This window comes from Oncorhynchus gorbuscha, linkage group LG21 (assembly GCF_021184085.1).
Source record: "Oncorhynchus gorbuscha isolate QuinsamMale2020 ecotype Even-year linkage group LG21, OgorEven_v1.0, whole genome shotgun sequence".
In the NCBI taxonomy this organism is placed as follows: domain Eukaryota; kingdom Metazoa; phylum Chordata; class Actinopteri; order Salmoniformes; family Salmonidae; genus Oncorhynchus; species Oncorhynchus gorbuscha.
The window spans coordinates 22,484,962-22,501,852 of NC_060193.1; the positions used below are offsets into that span (position 1 = coordinate 22,484,962).

The following is a 16,891-nucleotide window of genomic DNA, read 5'->3' on the forward strand; positions in this document are numbered from 1 at the left end:
AACACTCAGAAAATAATCGCTTGACGATGCAATATTTTCGTTTACGTGTGTGAGCTAATTGATTGACCAATTCCGGAGCATCTGGTTTTGTTTCATCATCAACTAGGGCTATCTTTGTGGTTTTATAATTGCAATGACCTCTACTGACAGAAATCAGTCAGTCTTGTCATTCATCTTCCACCATTTCTTGACAGCGTTTTCAGAAAAATGACATCAACGTCAAAATGTCAATACTGATTTCCTTATGGATGATAGCCCTTTGGTAATACATTGAAGACTAATTCTACATTAAATCTGAATCTACCTGGAATCCAACGGCTCACTTTAACATCAAACCCCCAAAGCAATCAATACCGTCAACATCAGAAATCCACTAACAGATATGTATGATAAGCCCAACATGGCATGTGCTAGAATATCATTGCCACTGTTACTCCTAGGTGAACATTTTAAATGATGAGTTGGATAGAAGAGAAATAGATCTGACATTCAAACAGATATGAGACAAAGTACCTTGGTTTTGACTGAAGGTAACCATATTGTCCTGCGTAAGTTCATTTGAACGTTCATTTTTCACATTTGGATACATTGAGAGGTACCAGAGTCAGATAGTGACATGTTCCAGTGCCAGAGTTGCTACTGTACCTTCATATATACCGTAGCAGCTTACTTAAAAGGGACCACATTAACTTCAACATAAAGACATGTTAAGGACACAATCATACATGTTTGTATGTGACAGAGTGAAGTGGCATTGCTGTTACATGGGATTAAGCATGACGAAAAAGAGCATTTACAATACAACAGGTATCATGCACTATGTCATGGGCTTCATCCCAAATGGCACCCTATTCTCCTTATAGTGCACTACTGACCAGAGTCACATACAGCAGGTAGTGCACTATATAGGAAATAAAGTGCAATTTTGGAAGTATCCATGAACTGCTTAGAAGAACACAAGAGAATGAAGAGATACGTACTGTAGGGTACACATTCGTACTGGACCTCAAGGTACTTATAGGTTCCGGGGCAAGGGTCAGGAAATACATCTAGTCCAGCCACTACAGCACACTGGGTCCGATTATTACATCTGAAAAGGAAGAAAAAGGTGAGGTTAAAAGGTCAGGTTAAAAAGGTGAGGTTAAAAAGGTCAGGTTAAAAGGGGCAATCTGGGATTCAAGCAACAACAAATCAGTCATTCTGAAAGTGTTTTTGGTCACCAGATAAGGGATGGCGATAGAGAAATGTAACACTTTATAGACAGCTATGGATGCAAGGACCAACTATCCAGGACATCAAAATGAAAATATTAACCATGTGTTGGACCATTACAGGGGTGTCTTTGTGAATTCAGATATACTGATAATAGAACCATTACAGTCAATATCCAGAGGTACCACAATAAAACGCTGATGTTGCTATGATAAACATTTAGCGAGTGGTTAATGAACTAGAATGAATTCCCATTTCATTTTGCTGCTCAGACTGAGAAATTGATGCATTGCGGGTTCAGTGAACATTGACTGCCAAGCCGTCAACGGTAAAATCATCCATTTGGCGAGAAGAAGGAGGTTGGACTCGGGTTAAAACAATGTCTTTGTCCTAAATGACACATTCAATTTATAGTGCACTGCTTTTGACCAGAGCCCTTTGAGACCTGGTCAGAAGTCGTGCATGACGTTGTAAATAGGGTGCCATTTGGTATGCAGTCATTTTCTCTGCCGTGATATGAATTTAGACCGCGTGCAGACTCATATTCAGGGCATGACGGATTGGGAGAGGACACAGTCGGCCGAGTGCAAAATCGGCTCAGACGCGAAAGAGCTTTCACCCCGACTTTCATTATTAACACAATTACTTGGCTGGCAGTGTCTTAAGTCTGACATTTTACTTTAGGTAGTCATCAATCAAAGCTCGATCCCACCACACTTACTGCACAACATTAACTATCACATGCTTAAACGAGTGTATCGATTGATCGGAATAAACCATCTGTGCATATCAGTAGACCAACAGGAGGCAAAGGTCAATGTCACCACTAGAGGAGTTAGTGGTCACATGCCCCCGGCACGTGAACATCAGCTTTATGTAAAAATCCATAAAATCATACAACCAAATTGGCACATTTACCTTTTCTCTTCTTTTCTTTCTTTCTTCTTAATATATTTTTTGAGGGGACAGATCAGCTTTAATAGTGCAGATAGATTGTGGCTTCCGTCAATGTAATTGTCTGCATCCCCATATATATTTTTTGTATACATATAGTACCAATTGTTTGGACACACCTACTCATTCAAGGGTTTTTCTTTATTTTTTATTTTTTATACATTGTCGAATAATAGTGAAGACATCAAAACTATGACATAAAACATATGGAATCATGTAATCATGTAGTAACTAAAAAAGTGTTAAACAAATCAAAATATATTTTATATTTTATATGATTCTTCAAAGTAGCCACCCTTTGCCTTGATGACAACTTTGCACACTCTTGGCAATCTCTCAACCATATTCATGAGGTAGTCAACCTGGAATGCATAACAGGTGTGCCTTGTTCAAAGTTCATTTGAGGACTTTCTTTCCTTCTTAATGCGTTTGAGCCAATCAGTTGTGTTGTGACAAGGTGGCGGGGTCGGGGCGGGGTGGCTGGTGGGAGCCGTATTTGACAAAATACCAAGTCCTTATTATGTCAAGAACAGTTCAAATAAGCAAAGAAAAACGACAGTCCATCATTACTTTAAGACATGAGGATCAGTCAATCTGGAAAACTTTAAGAACTGCAGTCGCAAAATCCATAAGGATTAGTTCATTAGTTAACTAAATCTGTGACTTAATTAGAATTCAAGGCACACTTAACAAGCTTGGCTACCACAGCATTCTGCAGTGATAGGCCATCCAATTTGTTTTGCGCTTAGTGAGACTATCATTTGTTTTTCAACAGGACAATGACCCAACACACCTCCAGGCTGTGTAAGGGCTATTTGACCAAGAAGGAGAGTGATGGAGTGCTGCATCAGATCACCTGGCCTCCACAATCACCCTACCACAAACCGATTGAGATGGTTTGGGATGAGTTGGACCGCAGAGTGAATGAAAATCAGCCAACAAGTGTCTGGCATATGTGGGAACTCCTTCAAGACTGTTGGAAAAACATTCCAGGTGAAGCTGGTTGAGAAAATGCCAAGAGTGTGCAAAACTGTCATCAAGCAAAGGGTGGCTACTTCGAAGAATCTCAAATATAAAATATATTTTGATTTGTTTAAGACTTTTTTGGTTACTACATGATTCCATATGTTTTATTTCAGAGTTTTGATGTCTACAATGTAGAAAAAAGTAAAAAATAAAGAACAACCCTTGAATGAGTAGGTGTGTCCAAACTTTTATTATATAGACCATATTATTTACAAAGTGTATACAGGTCTTCCTACTTACAAAGCATGTAGAGGTCTGTCATTTTTATCATAGGTACACTTCAACTGTGAGAGACGGAATCTAAAACAAAAAGCCAGAAAATCACATTGTATGATTTTTAAGTAATTAATTTTCATTTTATTGCATGACATAAGTATTTGATCTACTACCAAACAGTAAGAACTCCGGCTCTCACAGACCTGTTAATTTGTCTTTAAGAATCCCTCCTGTTCTCCACTCATTACCTGTATTAACTGCACTTGTTTGAACTCGTTACCTGTATAAAAGATACCTGTCCACACACTCAATCAAACAGACTCCAACCTCTCCACAATGGCCAAGACCAGAGAGTTGTGTAAGGACATCAGGGATAAAATTGTAGACCTGCACAAGGCTGGGATGGGCTACAGGACAATAGGCAAACAGCTTGGTGAGAAGGCAACAACTGTTGGCGCAATTATTAGAAAATGGAAGAAGTTCAAGATGACGGTCAATCACCCTTGGTCTGGGGCTCCATGCAAGATCTCACCTCGTGGGGCATCAATGATCACGAGGAAGGTGAGGGATCAGCCCAGAACTACACGGCAATACCTGGTCAATGACCTGAAGAGAGCTGGGACCACAGTCTCAAAGAAAACCATTAGTAACACACTACGCTGTCATGGATTAAAATCCTGCAGCGCACGCAAGGTCCCCCTGCTCAAGCCAGCGCATGTCCAGGCCCGTCTGAAGTTTGCCAATGACCATCTGGATGATCCAGAGGAGGAATGGGAGAAGGTCATGTGGTCTGATGAGACAAAAATAGAGCTTTTTGGTCTAAACTCCACTCGCCGTGTTTGGAGGAAGAAGAAGGATGAGTACAACCCCAAGAATACCATCCCAACTGTGAAGCATGGAGGTGGAAACATTCTTTGGGGATGCTTTTCTGCAAAGAGGACAAGATGATTGAGGGGAGGATGGATGGGGCCATGTATCGCGTAAGTAAGAGCATTGAAGATGGGTCGTGGCTGGGTCTTCCAGCATGACAACGACCCGAAACACACAGCGAGGGAAACTAAGGAGTGGCTCCGTAAGAAGCATCTCAAGGTCCTGGAGTGGCCAAGCCAGTCTCCAGACCTGAACCCAATAGGAAATCTTTGGAGGGAGCTGAAAGTCTGTATTGCCCAGCGACAGCCCCGAAACCCCGGTCTGTATGGAGGAGTGGGCCAAAACCATGCTGCAACACCTGGTCAAGAACTACAGGAAACGTATGATCTCTGGAATTGCAAACAAAGGTTTCTGTACCAAATATTAAGTTCTGCTTTTCTGATGTATCAAATACTTATGTCATGCAATAAAATGCAAATTAATTACTTAAAAATCATACAATGTGATTTTCTGGATTTTTGTTTTAGATTCCATCTCTCACAGTTGAAGTGTACCTATGATAAAAAAATTACAGACCTCTACATGCTTTGTAAGTAGGAAAACCTGCAAAAACCGGCAGTGTATCAAATACTTGTTCTCCTCACTGTGTATATATATATATATTATATATTAATTATATATATATAAAATAATTTTCAATTAGTATTTTTTAATATTTGTTGTATCATTTGCCTTTTCTGGGGGATTAAACTGAAATTGCAACCAACTTTCTGCAGCTTGTTTTAAAATAGCGATATTTTGGAGAAACCAAAAGTGAGAGGTTGTAATCTGAATAAAGGGAAAATATTACATTTCTGCCCTCCAAATTCATTTTCATTACATAAATAGTCCCATTTAATTTTGTCTGGCTTGCCGTTACAAATAAAATTGTATTTATTTTTCTCATATAATTCAAAAAACAGTTTGCTATGTGTAGGCAAGACCAAAAATAAATAGTTCAACTGGGAAATTACTAAAGAGCTAATCAAGGTGATTTTTCCACAAATAGACAAGTATTTTTCTTTCCATGGTGGCATGATATCTATTTTCTATTAAAATGTTTTGTAGTGCGATTATTTCTTTCTTTCAGGATATATATATACGAAGTATGTCCACATCACCGGCAGAACGTTTTATTGGTAAACTACACGGTAATGTAAAAGTTTTATTTGTTTTGTGATCCAATACGTAATATTGGATTTGAATATCAGAATTTGGATTTGAATATCATAATTTGGTTGTAATCCAGAGAGTTAGAACAATTATCTAGATCCTCTATGAGGATGTGGAGGGATCCAAATTGTGGATGTAAAAGAAAGCATGAGTCCTCAGCGTACAATTACACCTTTATTTTTAAGCCCTTGATTTCTAACCCATTGATATTATTGTTGGATCGGATTTTATTAGCTAACTTTTCAATGACCATAATAAATAGATATGCTGATAGTGGACAACCTTGTTTTACTCCTCGTGACAGTTTTATACTTTCAGAGAAGTAGCCATTATTGACTATTTTACACCTAGGATTACTATACATGACTTTACCCTACTTTAAAGGAGATTTGTCCATGTTAAAAAAGCAGTCTGATTAGCATGAAAAAAATATCCAACAATACCTTTTTAATTCTATGCGCGATGCATTTTACTAGAATTTTTGCATCAGAACACTAAGGTGTAAGGGGCCTCCAATTTCTTAGATGGACTGGATCTTTACCACTGTTTCAGTAATAATGAAAGCAGACCTTTTTGTTGAGCATCTGATAATATACCAGGTTTGGAGTTCCCGGACTTAAATGCTTTAATTGCATCAAGAAGTTCCTCCTCTGTAATTTGGCACATCTACTAGTGTTACCTGGATTATCTAAAATATATTTACTACCAAAACTATTATTCTATCTATTAGGTTAATCTGACAAGATCTCAAATGCATTTACAGTGCTTCTCACGAGAGCCATTCACAATGTACTGTATTGACCTATGCATGTGAACCTATACTCTTGGTCATCCCTTGACAATCGACAAATAAATCTAAAACTCCTATAACGAAATCTTCTCTGATATCTACTATGCTCACCTGGCAATATCTGGAATGTATTTTCTTCGCACGAGGAGCTGTTCGTCACAATGTAAGCCAGAGAAGGTCAAGGCGCTAGCTGACACAATGATTCATACAGCACAATTAAAGGCTTCCCTTACACCTTAATTAACATTGATTGGCCCTGGACAAATCAATCTCTCCAGTGAGGGGAGAGAGTGAAGGCCGTGCCCCTTTAATGAGATATGGTCCAGAGCTCCAACACCCATCCCGGCTTTATGGGGTCATGACCCCTCGCCGTCACTCACTCACACCCCAGGTTACGGGGCGAGGGGGAAAAGAGCCTCTGTCAGACACACATCTGGAGAACTGTTTGTTCGTTTGAAGAGTTCATTCCAAAGGCTGTAAACGCCACTCAAATAAATAAGGGTCAGGCTGATGAAAAGGGAAAACAATTATAGTGGCCTTCCTCATCACCGGGCAGGTTTCTCTATCCTCTCTTGGTTTACTATCAAGGAATAATTGTCGAGGGTGATGGGGTGGGAAGGTGTAAGCGATTGGATGTCAGATGGAGTTAGAAAGGCAAGGTAAATTGGACAGGCAGCTCTTCAAAACATGCATATACACACACACACACACACACACAGTACATTGTCTTAAATACATTTGTCAAGAAACAGCAATCATGTAATCTCTCGTGCTTATCATGATTAAATAGATTTAAATATACATTTTTGGATAATCAAAGAGAGCTCTCTCCGTAGGAGGGCTATTTTACAAAGCCAATACCATCCTCAATAGCACATTATCTTTTTGATTAAAACATGTTGACAAACAAACAGTTCCACTCAAGGCCCTGTCATATTCAGCAACTTTAATCATGGTTTGTAAAACATTTCCTCTGGGGTGGATTAAAAAATATAATACTCCATGATGTAGATTGCACACTTAATCCCGGTCTTTACATCTGTCTTGACCCATATTCCAATTCCCACAAGGCATTGTGGCACATATCATTCAGCGCACAGCCTACAATTTAACCTCTCTATCACGCTGCATCCCAAATGGCATCCTATTACCAATTTATTACACTACTTTATACCAAGGCCGTATTTAGTGCACTACTTTTGACCAGGGCCAATAGAGCGCTGATCAAAAGTAGTTAACCATGTATGGAATAGGGTGCAATTTGGGACAAATACCTCAGTCTCATGTCAACTGAGAACTGACTTCCTGAAGGCACATATAGTTATGCCTTATAATACTCCAGATGAAAAATAAAATTAAACACATTAAGTGCAAATCAATAGCAGAGTGGGAAGGAATCGATGGAAGGGGCCGCATGCCGTACCACGTGGCGCTATGACTTCACAATGACCAATTAGGAGGATAATCAGGGTTTCAGACTCTTGGCTCAGACGCAGCCCCTTTGAACTAGCAGATTGAGCCAACAGATTCTCAGGACGTTGAATGATTCAAACATGGAAATAAATAATATGATCACATATTTCCCTCAGACGCTGATCTTGGGCCAGTGTTTCATTAGGTTAGAATTGGGGAAGGGGAAGCTGACCATAGATCAGTACCTAGGGGGAACTTCACCCTCGAGAAATGTGCGTTGGAGTGCTTCCCTTCTAGGAAAGGTTAAGAATGACATCAATGGCGTTGTGTTTAGTAAGTGTAAGAGTTAAATAGAAATACATTTGAGTGAATAGTTTTTTCTGGGTGAACAAAAATTGTGTTCAAAACTTTGATTTTAATGGCTTATGTCATGTGTATGCTGCAAACTTGGCAGCCCCTTGATTACTGCAGCAGATCCTAGATTACTGCAAAAAAAAGCATCAAGGACAAAGGATAACATGATTTAGAAAAACATTCGGCATCTGCAGTAGGCATTCCAGCAAAACATAAAATTAATAATTAACTGTTTCACTGCAGCATATTCGGCCTCCTGTTCGCTTGTCATCGCCACAGCATTTGAATAAAGACTATTTCACGTCGACAAACGACCACCACTAACATGCGTACTCTCAGAACATAGGCAGGAAGACAAAAGGTTAGGAGCTTACTTTTTTTTTTTTAAGATGTTGACATCAACAGCCTGTTTCAGACAAATAACCATCTCTGTCGACGTTAGTATTCAACGCCATCTCAGAGCTTGTTGGGGGCGAGAACCTTTGCTCGTAATTTTTCAATTTGGCCATAAACCGCCCCTACAGCAGCCGTCCCTCCCTATACTTCGCTGCCTGCTCCCTCACCATTTGTTACAGTGGCCAGATCAGGGCTCAGACAGCACAGCTGATGACAGTGGATGCGGCACAAAGCACAGAGCACCATGTAAGCACAAACCGTAAACGCTATAATCGCTGCTTGATCCCACCACTGCCACCAAAGTGACAATGAACGGATTCAGTCATCACACCCTCCCCCTCATCCGAACACAGACAGCACTATGGTGTCTGTCCAATACTGGGGCTGTGCAGTCCACCTCAGATGACACATTAGTCAGCATTTGAGAAATAAAACACGGGAAAGCGTCTATCAATATCCTCCTTCAGCTGCCAATAGACTGATATACTGATTGAAATCTGGTCAAAAAGATACAGACGAGTCCAATAAACTGCTTATGACAGAACAATATTTATGGTTTTCAGATAATAGTGACCCGTAGCATTAGCTGCACTGAATTGGTACATAAGCCATTTGTACAAGAATATTGTAGAAACATTTCCCAAAACAGACAGAATATGGTGCACTGACTGCAAAGAAGTCCACCAACAGGGACTGAGTTCTTCCACAGTTCAGTATCTTTGAGGAATAAACATGTCAAAAAAGAAACAAACACTTCCATTTAACTTTTACTTCTTCTGAAAAAACGATTCCCTGGTGTGTCCCCTTCATGTCTGTTTGAGTGTGCTAGCAGGGGGGACAAGCATCACAGTGCTACAGTCAGGCTGACAAAGTATTTGTTATTAGTCTGCCACCAGTGGCAACAAGAAAAAAAAGAATGTGCCCTACTCTTTAGAGAGTGAAAGTGGAGACCGAGGAGACCGGAGCTAGCAGTCTCATCTGACCTGGTCTGGACAGGTCTGAAATGAGTGTGGAGAGTGAGAGAAAGAGAGGGAGTTAGAAACAAGAGCAAGAGACAGCGAGAGAAAGAGGAGAGGCAGAGGATACAGAAAAGAGAGCGAGAGAGTGAAGAATGGGTCAACATCCTGGGCCCTCTGTAGGGACCCATTATGCTTTAGTGATGGTCCTCCTGCCTACAGTACACTTCATTCATCGTCTGTCCCAGCTGAGCGCCACAGCATCCATCTCTTTTTCCTCCAGCCTGTCAGAAAACGGCATTTTATCTCTCTCTCGCTCTCTCTTATCCCCACACTACAGCAACATGTCCTTCTCCAGTGCCAGACTGTTTTTAAAACGAGATTCAAGGATGTTGTAGAGAGCCATGTGTACTGTGTTTGTGTGTTCATTGGGTGTGCCTTTTGACGCCCTTCACTCAGTCCCCTTCGGTGTGCAAGACATATTGAGTGCGCCACACAAAAGCATGATATCTTTCTGTGGACTGAAGTCTAATCTTTGAATTCGTATTAAAACTGCATTAGCCTTGACAGTGGCATGGATCAAAGCGACCTTAGCAAAAGCTCATATTATGAAGCTGTGCCCACACGTACATGGAAAGCATCAGCAAGGTTAAACAGATCTCTCAGGGCACAATACAGCAACCTACACAGACGCGCATGCCGTGGACGCATAGAGCGAGCTAGCGTCCATGTCTTGGCTCACTCGCACACCGCAAACTTAATAAATCCTCTATTATGGCATCACTGAATACATGTATCACACAAATCCAGAGACTTCTTCATTCCACAGTTGGCAGTTCTATATTTTATATCCATTTGTCATTTTTCCGTCCTCCGACGCCACAACCCATGCTGAATGGAGATTAACATAGAGAAACAGATAGATGGGAAACCAATGTAAACAGTACATACAAGGGAAGGCGTGTGGGAGGGGGATTTAATGCCCAGCGCTGACGGGGACCCCCATTTTAAACCGCCCAAGCCCAGCGGTGTATTCTAAGCTCCATGGAGCATCACGACAAGCCACCAAGACAATCATAACTTAAAGGAGATACAATAAAGCCCCTTGCTGTGGCTTACGTCAACTCAAATGTTTACAGAAGTGGATGTTCAGTTAGCATTAGTGGAACATCAAATAACATTTTATTGGTACACGTATTTAGCAGATGTTATTGGGGGTGTAGCAAAATGCTTGTTTTTCCTAGGTCCAACAGTGCTACAATATCTAACAATTATCAACACTACACGCAAATCTGAAAGTAAAATAACGAAATTAAGAAATATATAAATATTTGGACTGGTTGGAGAGGAGAGAAGAGCTGTGTGCCTGTCTTTTGATGAAGCACTCTGGGCGACAAACCTGATCCCCTTTTCTATAGTTCCACAGGATTAGTTACGTGGAACTAAGCAGACGCACAAAAGTGACTGCTCAATCAAACGACTAACTTGTAATGTATTTAGAAGCTATTCTCTGGGCCCTGAATGAATGGAGTTGAATTACCCGTGGGGATATGAGTTGTGGGGGAATTGTGGAGACATTGAAAGGTTCTAGGTTGATTGAATCTGGATCATTGTGGTTTGATTCTGGAACGGAGGGGAGAGCACTTCTCCAAATATGAGCAGCTTGGGACTTTTTCCTCCCTGACAAACATAATCCTACTCAGACATTGCAACAGTTTAGTGGCTTTTCATATAGTGGGCTTTGGCTGCTCACAATTCTCACTTTCCTATATTGTATATCTGAAATAAGTCCCATTCATCCTGTAGGAATAGTGTCCACAAAGAAGTAGGCACCAAATCATAAAATGGACTCTCTCTCTCCTCCCTCAACATTTATGGACAAGAACCCAGACTGCTGCAGAGCTTGTGGGCATAAGCGGTCGCTTAGGGCCCACAACAAAAACATTTTTTTAAGGAACTCATTCGGGTTCTCAACTTACTATTGAGAGTAAGAATAGTAATACACAACCCTATGGTAGAATAGGTAGAATTGTTCCATCCTATGGTAGAATGAATAGAATTGTTCAACCCTATGGTAGAATGAATAGAATTGTTCAACCCTATGGTAGAATGGGTAGAATTGTTCAACCCTATGGTAGAATGAATAGAATTGTTCAACCCTATGGTAGAATGAATAGAATTGTTCAACTCTATGGTAGATTGGATAGAATTGTTCAAGCCTAGGGGCGAATGAATAGAATTGTTCAACCCTATGGTAGAATTAATAGAATTGTTCAAAACTATGGTAGAATAGGTAGAATTGTTCACCCCTATGGTAGAATAGGTAAAATTGTTCAACTCTATGGTAGATTGGATAGAATTGTTCAATCCTAGGGGCGAATGAATAGAATTGTTAAACCCTATGGTAGAATTAATAGAATTGTTCAAAACTATGGTAGAATAGGTAGAATTGTTCACCCCTATGGTAGAATAGGTAAAATTGTTCAACTCTATGGTAGATTGGATAGAATTGTTCAATCCTAGGGGCGAATGGATAGAATTGTTCAATCCTAGGGGCGAATGAATAGAATTGTTCAACCCTATAGTAGAATGGATAGAATTGTTCAACCCTTTGGTCGAAATGAATAGAATTGTTCAACCCTATAGTAGAATGGATAGAATTGTTCAACCCTATGGTCGAATGAATAGAATTGTTCAAGCCTATAGTAGAATGGATAGAATTGTTCAACCCTTTGGTCGAATGAATAGAATTGTTCAACTCTATGGTAGAATGGATAGAATTGTTCAAACCTATGGTAGAATGGATAGAATTGTTCAACCCTATGGTAGAATGGATATAATTGTTCAACCCTATGGTAGAATGAATAGAATTGCAGGAAATTAGCTTTAAAACAAAATATGTTTATATCTGCCCCATATCTGCCCTAATAAAATTAGTAGAATTGCAGAAAACATACCTAAAAAAATACATTTCTTTCTCCACCATCAAACAGATTCCACCTGAATGTTTTGCTGTGAGGTGGGGGATCCCCCAACCAAATCTCGCATAGGGCCCCCAAAAGGCTAGGGCCGGCCCTGCTTGTGGGTTATTGTATTTTGACTTGTATACCATACTAAAACACACCATAGGATTCGAGTACAGCAGCTTTATCCCTCTAGCACTTTGGCAGAAATCCAAGAAACTGTGAGCTCAATGCTCAGAGTCCGTGATAAACATATGCAATTCCTAGGACTGTATAGTGGTGTGTGTTTAAAAGAATGGCTGGTTTCTCAGGGCGGATGACTGAAACCACATTTCGGAGTGTAAGGGGTCTCTCGGTTGGTTTACAGGTCACGATGATTGATGAGACAAATATAACCAAACGCTCCAAACATTCCCTCTTGCTGATTTTTCGATTTTCTACACTTATTGACTCTGCTCAGAAAAGAAGTGTCTTGGCATAAATGACTATTCTCTTGAATTTGTATACATCTCTAGCTAAATCAAGGTCTCTGAAGTGCTTAACATAAAAAGACTTTGCCCCTCACTAGCCAAGGTTGACAAGCTTTGAGTTCTCAATCTGGCCATAGTGTCGACAACCCTATTTGCCAGTGCCAAATTGGCACACATAGTACTAACGTGAACCACAAGAACAGGACTTGTGTTACAGGCTAGCCGCCTTGACACTTACTTCTTTCCCTGTGACTCACGCTGAAATGACTAAGGCTACAGATGACCGGGCGGCAGGTAGCCTAGCGGCTAAGAGCGTTGGGCCAGTAACCGAAAGGTTGCTGATTCGAATCCCTGAGCCAACATCTATCGATGTTCCCTGAGCAAGGCACTTAACCCTAATTTTCCTGTAAGTTGCTCTGGATAAGAGCATCTGCTAAATGACTTAAATGTAAATGTAAAATGATGAGAGTAAGCGTACATAGTGCACCCCATGAGTAACCCAGCTAACCCGCAACCCAAGATATGGGGTGAGGAGAAGATATCGAAAGGTTAGGGGGTCACCACACACAGTATGACGCATGGTAGTGGAGGAAGGTGGATGGAGGGTGTAGCATGAGGCAATATAGCAACACGAGGACAGACATGTTTTGTAAGCGATGAGTCATGAGTATAACACATAATAGTTAGTTTGATATTAACCCTGGTTTAGTCTTAACATTCTGTATACTCCTCTTGTCCTCAGGGTAAAAATGACCCGCCTTCAATAAACCCCTAAAATAAAGCAGCTTAATTGTCATTAAGTCAATTGTCATAATTGTCAGCTATTTTGCATGAAGAAACAACCTGTCATTCATCACAAACGTGGGGAATATCTGTTTTCCCTCCTCACAATGCAGGAAGACAGCATTCAGTGGACACCACTCGTTGTTATTTTAACACACCTGCCATGATTGTTTCCTTTACTAAAGTAGAGGTTTATTATTAGTATTGCTAAATGTACTGCATAGGTTCAACATGAATTCTTTAGCAAGAGATCGCACTTGTATAGCCTAAGAAAGTAGCAGAAATGTGCAGAATGTAGTTTTGAATGCATTTTATTGAAGGGAAACAATAACAGTCCTGAACTTTTTTGGCAACATAGTTATATATTCGTATATACCGTACAATGAAGAATTCAACTACAAAATACTAGTCTTCTTCCATTTTTTTAACCATTGCCCTCACCGACAAGGTGTATAAACAACAATAAATAAGAATAACAGGTACAAAAAATGTGAACATAAATTTTTAACATTTAACATTTACATTTAAGTCATTTAGCAGACGCTCTTATCGAGAGCGACTTACAAATTGGTGCATTCACCTTATGACATCCAGTGGAACAGCCACTTTACAATAGTGCATCTAAATATTTTAAGGGGGGGAGGGGGGGTGAAAAGGATTACTTTATCCTATCCTAAGTATTCCTTAAAGAGGTGGGGTTTCAGGTGTCTCCGGAAGGTGGTGATTGACTCCGCTGTCCTGGCGTCGTGAGGGAGTTTGTTCCACCATTGGGGAGCCAGAGCAGCGAACAGTTTTGACTGGGCTGAGCGGGAACTGTACTTCCTCAGTGGTAGGGAGGCGAGCAGGCCAAATCAAATCATCAAATCAAATCAACTCTAATTTGCACATGTAGGACAGTATGCAAGTGTGCGTGAATGGACATGGACTTTGCAGATGTATTTCTCACGTGCAGCACATAGTATTTGTTTTACAGTCCTTCTTTGGGTGGCAGAATTGGCATCTCCTCCTTTTGCCTGCCCCAGCTGCAGCCTCAGGTGGATCAGGACAAGATTCAGACCGCTGAACAGCTTTCACAAGCACTGCAAAGGCTGCTGTGCGGGGGAGGAGCTCCCTTCTTTGAATGTGTGGGGTCACAAGTGCCTTTCCCAGCTGCTCCAGGAACACCCTCTTGTTCTGCTTATCAGGCATCCAGGTAGAGTTGATCTTGTTCCATATCACGAAGCCATTGTATGAGGACACATCACTGATGTTATGGAAGATGACCAGGGGTCAGCGGGCAGTCATCCTCCTACAGCTGTAAGTTCCAATCACCTTGTCCAGGTTGTCCAAGCCTCCTTTATTGTGGTTGTAGTCCAGGATGATGGCTGGCTTCCTGTCCTCACGATCACTGACCTCAAACTGTTTTGTGCAGTGTGCTCAGGAGGACCACATTCTTGTTCCTCTTTGGGAGGTAAGAAACTAGAGTGGTGGTGGGGGTGAAGGCAAACTTTGATGTGAAGGCCTCTCTCCCCCTTGTTGCGAGGAATGCAGTGGGGGGGGCTCAGACTTGTTCTTTCTAACTGCGCCAACCATGGTGATCTTCCTCTTCAAGAGCTGCTGGCTGAGTTCATAAGAGGTGACACACGTGACATTGTGCCCCCTCAGTCCATCTGTCACATCAAGCCCAACCCGCATCCCCTGGTTCTTCCCCGGGCCTCCACTGGTCGGATTCCCTGTGTAGACTTGCATCTTCCATGTGTAGCTGGATTGTGCCTCACGGGGGGGGGGGGGGGGGGGGAGAATATTTGGTCAAAGCCCTCTTCAGTGTGTATATTAGATGACTCACCCCTACCATCCTTGCTACTACTGAACCTCACGTCATGACTACTTGCATCGATAAGGCCATTGGAGCTACTGCTACTGGTCTCATTCCACATCTGCCAAAAGTACATTCACTTAATCCACAATTTTTTTTCTCACCCATCTACACAATACCCCATAATGATGAAGTGTAAACAGGTTTTTAGACATTTTTGCACATTTGTTGAGAATGAAATACAGATATACAGTCTCTAATTAACATAAGTATTCACACAGTCTATACTGAATCGCCTTTGGCAGAGACTACAGCTGTGAGTCATTCTGGATAAGTCTCCAACATGCTGACCACACTGCTCGCATAGCAAAATAAATGTACACATACATGCTATTCAATCATTGCACCCACGTTGCTCGCGAATGTCTGCGTGGCCAGGCGCTGAAATATAAATTGATTCTATTTGTGATGCTCAACGTGCTGCAAGTCCGGCCTCTCATCTCCTGATTGGTTTTTAGGAGCATATACCCAATGTGGGTGATTGAAAGATGAACTGAGGTCCACACTCCAGTCGGTTGCAGTGATGCACCGTGAAGTTGGTTGCCAACCACCGTATAAAGTCCAAAGAAGAAGAAGCCTCAAGGAAGGAGGAATGATGATGGAAAACAAATTTGGTTGACCGTGTTATCCTTATTAAGAGTAGTGGATCTTGAGGATTTCAGATAAATTAACAACTCAATGTTTATATCCCAGGTTTGGTCAGAATGTAAGCGTTTTGCACACCTGGATTGTCCAATATCTGCACATAATTCCTGAAAAGAACTATTCAAACTTTGTCAAGTTGATCATTGCTAGACAGCCATTTTCAAGTCTTTACATAGATTTTCAAGCCGATTTAAGTCAAAACTAACTTGGCCACTCAGGAACATTCTTGGTAAACAACACCAGCGTACACTGAGTGTACAAAACATTAAGGACACCTTCCTGATATTGAGTTGTGCAGCCCCTCCTCCTCCCCTCCTTTTGACCTCAGAGCAGCCTCAATTCGTCGCATGGACTCTACAAGGTGTCGAAAGCGATTCAATGCTTCCCACAGTTGTGCCAAGTTGGCTGGATGTCCTATGGGTGGTGAACCATTCTCGATACACACTGGAAACAGCTGAGCATGAAAAACCAAGCAGCGTTGCAGTGCTTAACACAAACTCGTGCACCTGGCACCTACTACCATACCCCATTCAAAGGCACTTAAATATTTTGTCTTTTCCATTCACCCCACTCACATACACAATCCCATGTCTCAAGGCTTAACAATCCTGTGTGACATCAATAAGGTCATAGCTTGAATTCAGCTGGTCAGTCTATGTCATGGAAAGTGCAGGTGGCATTCATGTTTTGTACACTCAGTGTATATTTGGCCTTGTGTTTTAGGTTATTGTCCTGCTGAAGATGAATTTGTCTCCCAGTGTCTGCTGGAAAGCAGA

General features: G+C 41.2%; 1 protein-coding gene across 1 annotated transcript in view; it reads right to left on the minus strand.

Annotated features, from left to right (window-relative positions):
• LOC124007996 (adhesion G protein-coupled receptor L3-like) overlaps window positions 1-16,891 on the minus strand; it is a 258,366-nt gene that overhangs the window by 73,109 nt on the left and 168,366 nt on the right. Inside the window, exon 5 of the mRNA XM_046318915.1 lies at window positions 981-1,090. Coding sequence (XP_046174871.1) covers window positions 981-1,090 — 110 coding nt within the window. The remainder of the gene's footprint in view (window positions 1-980; window positions 1,091-16,891) is intronic.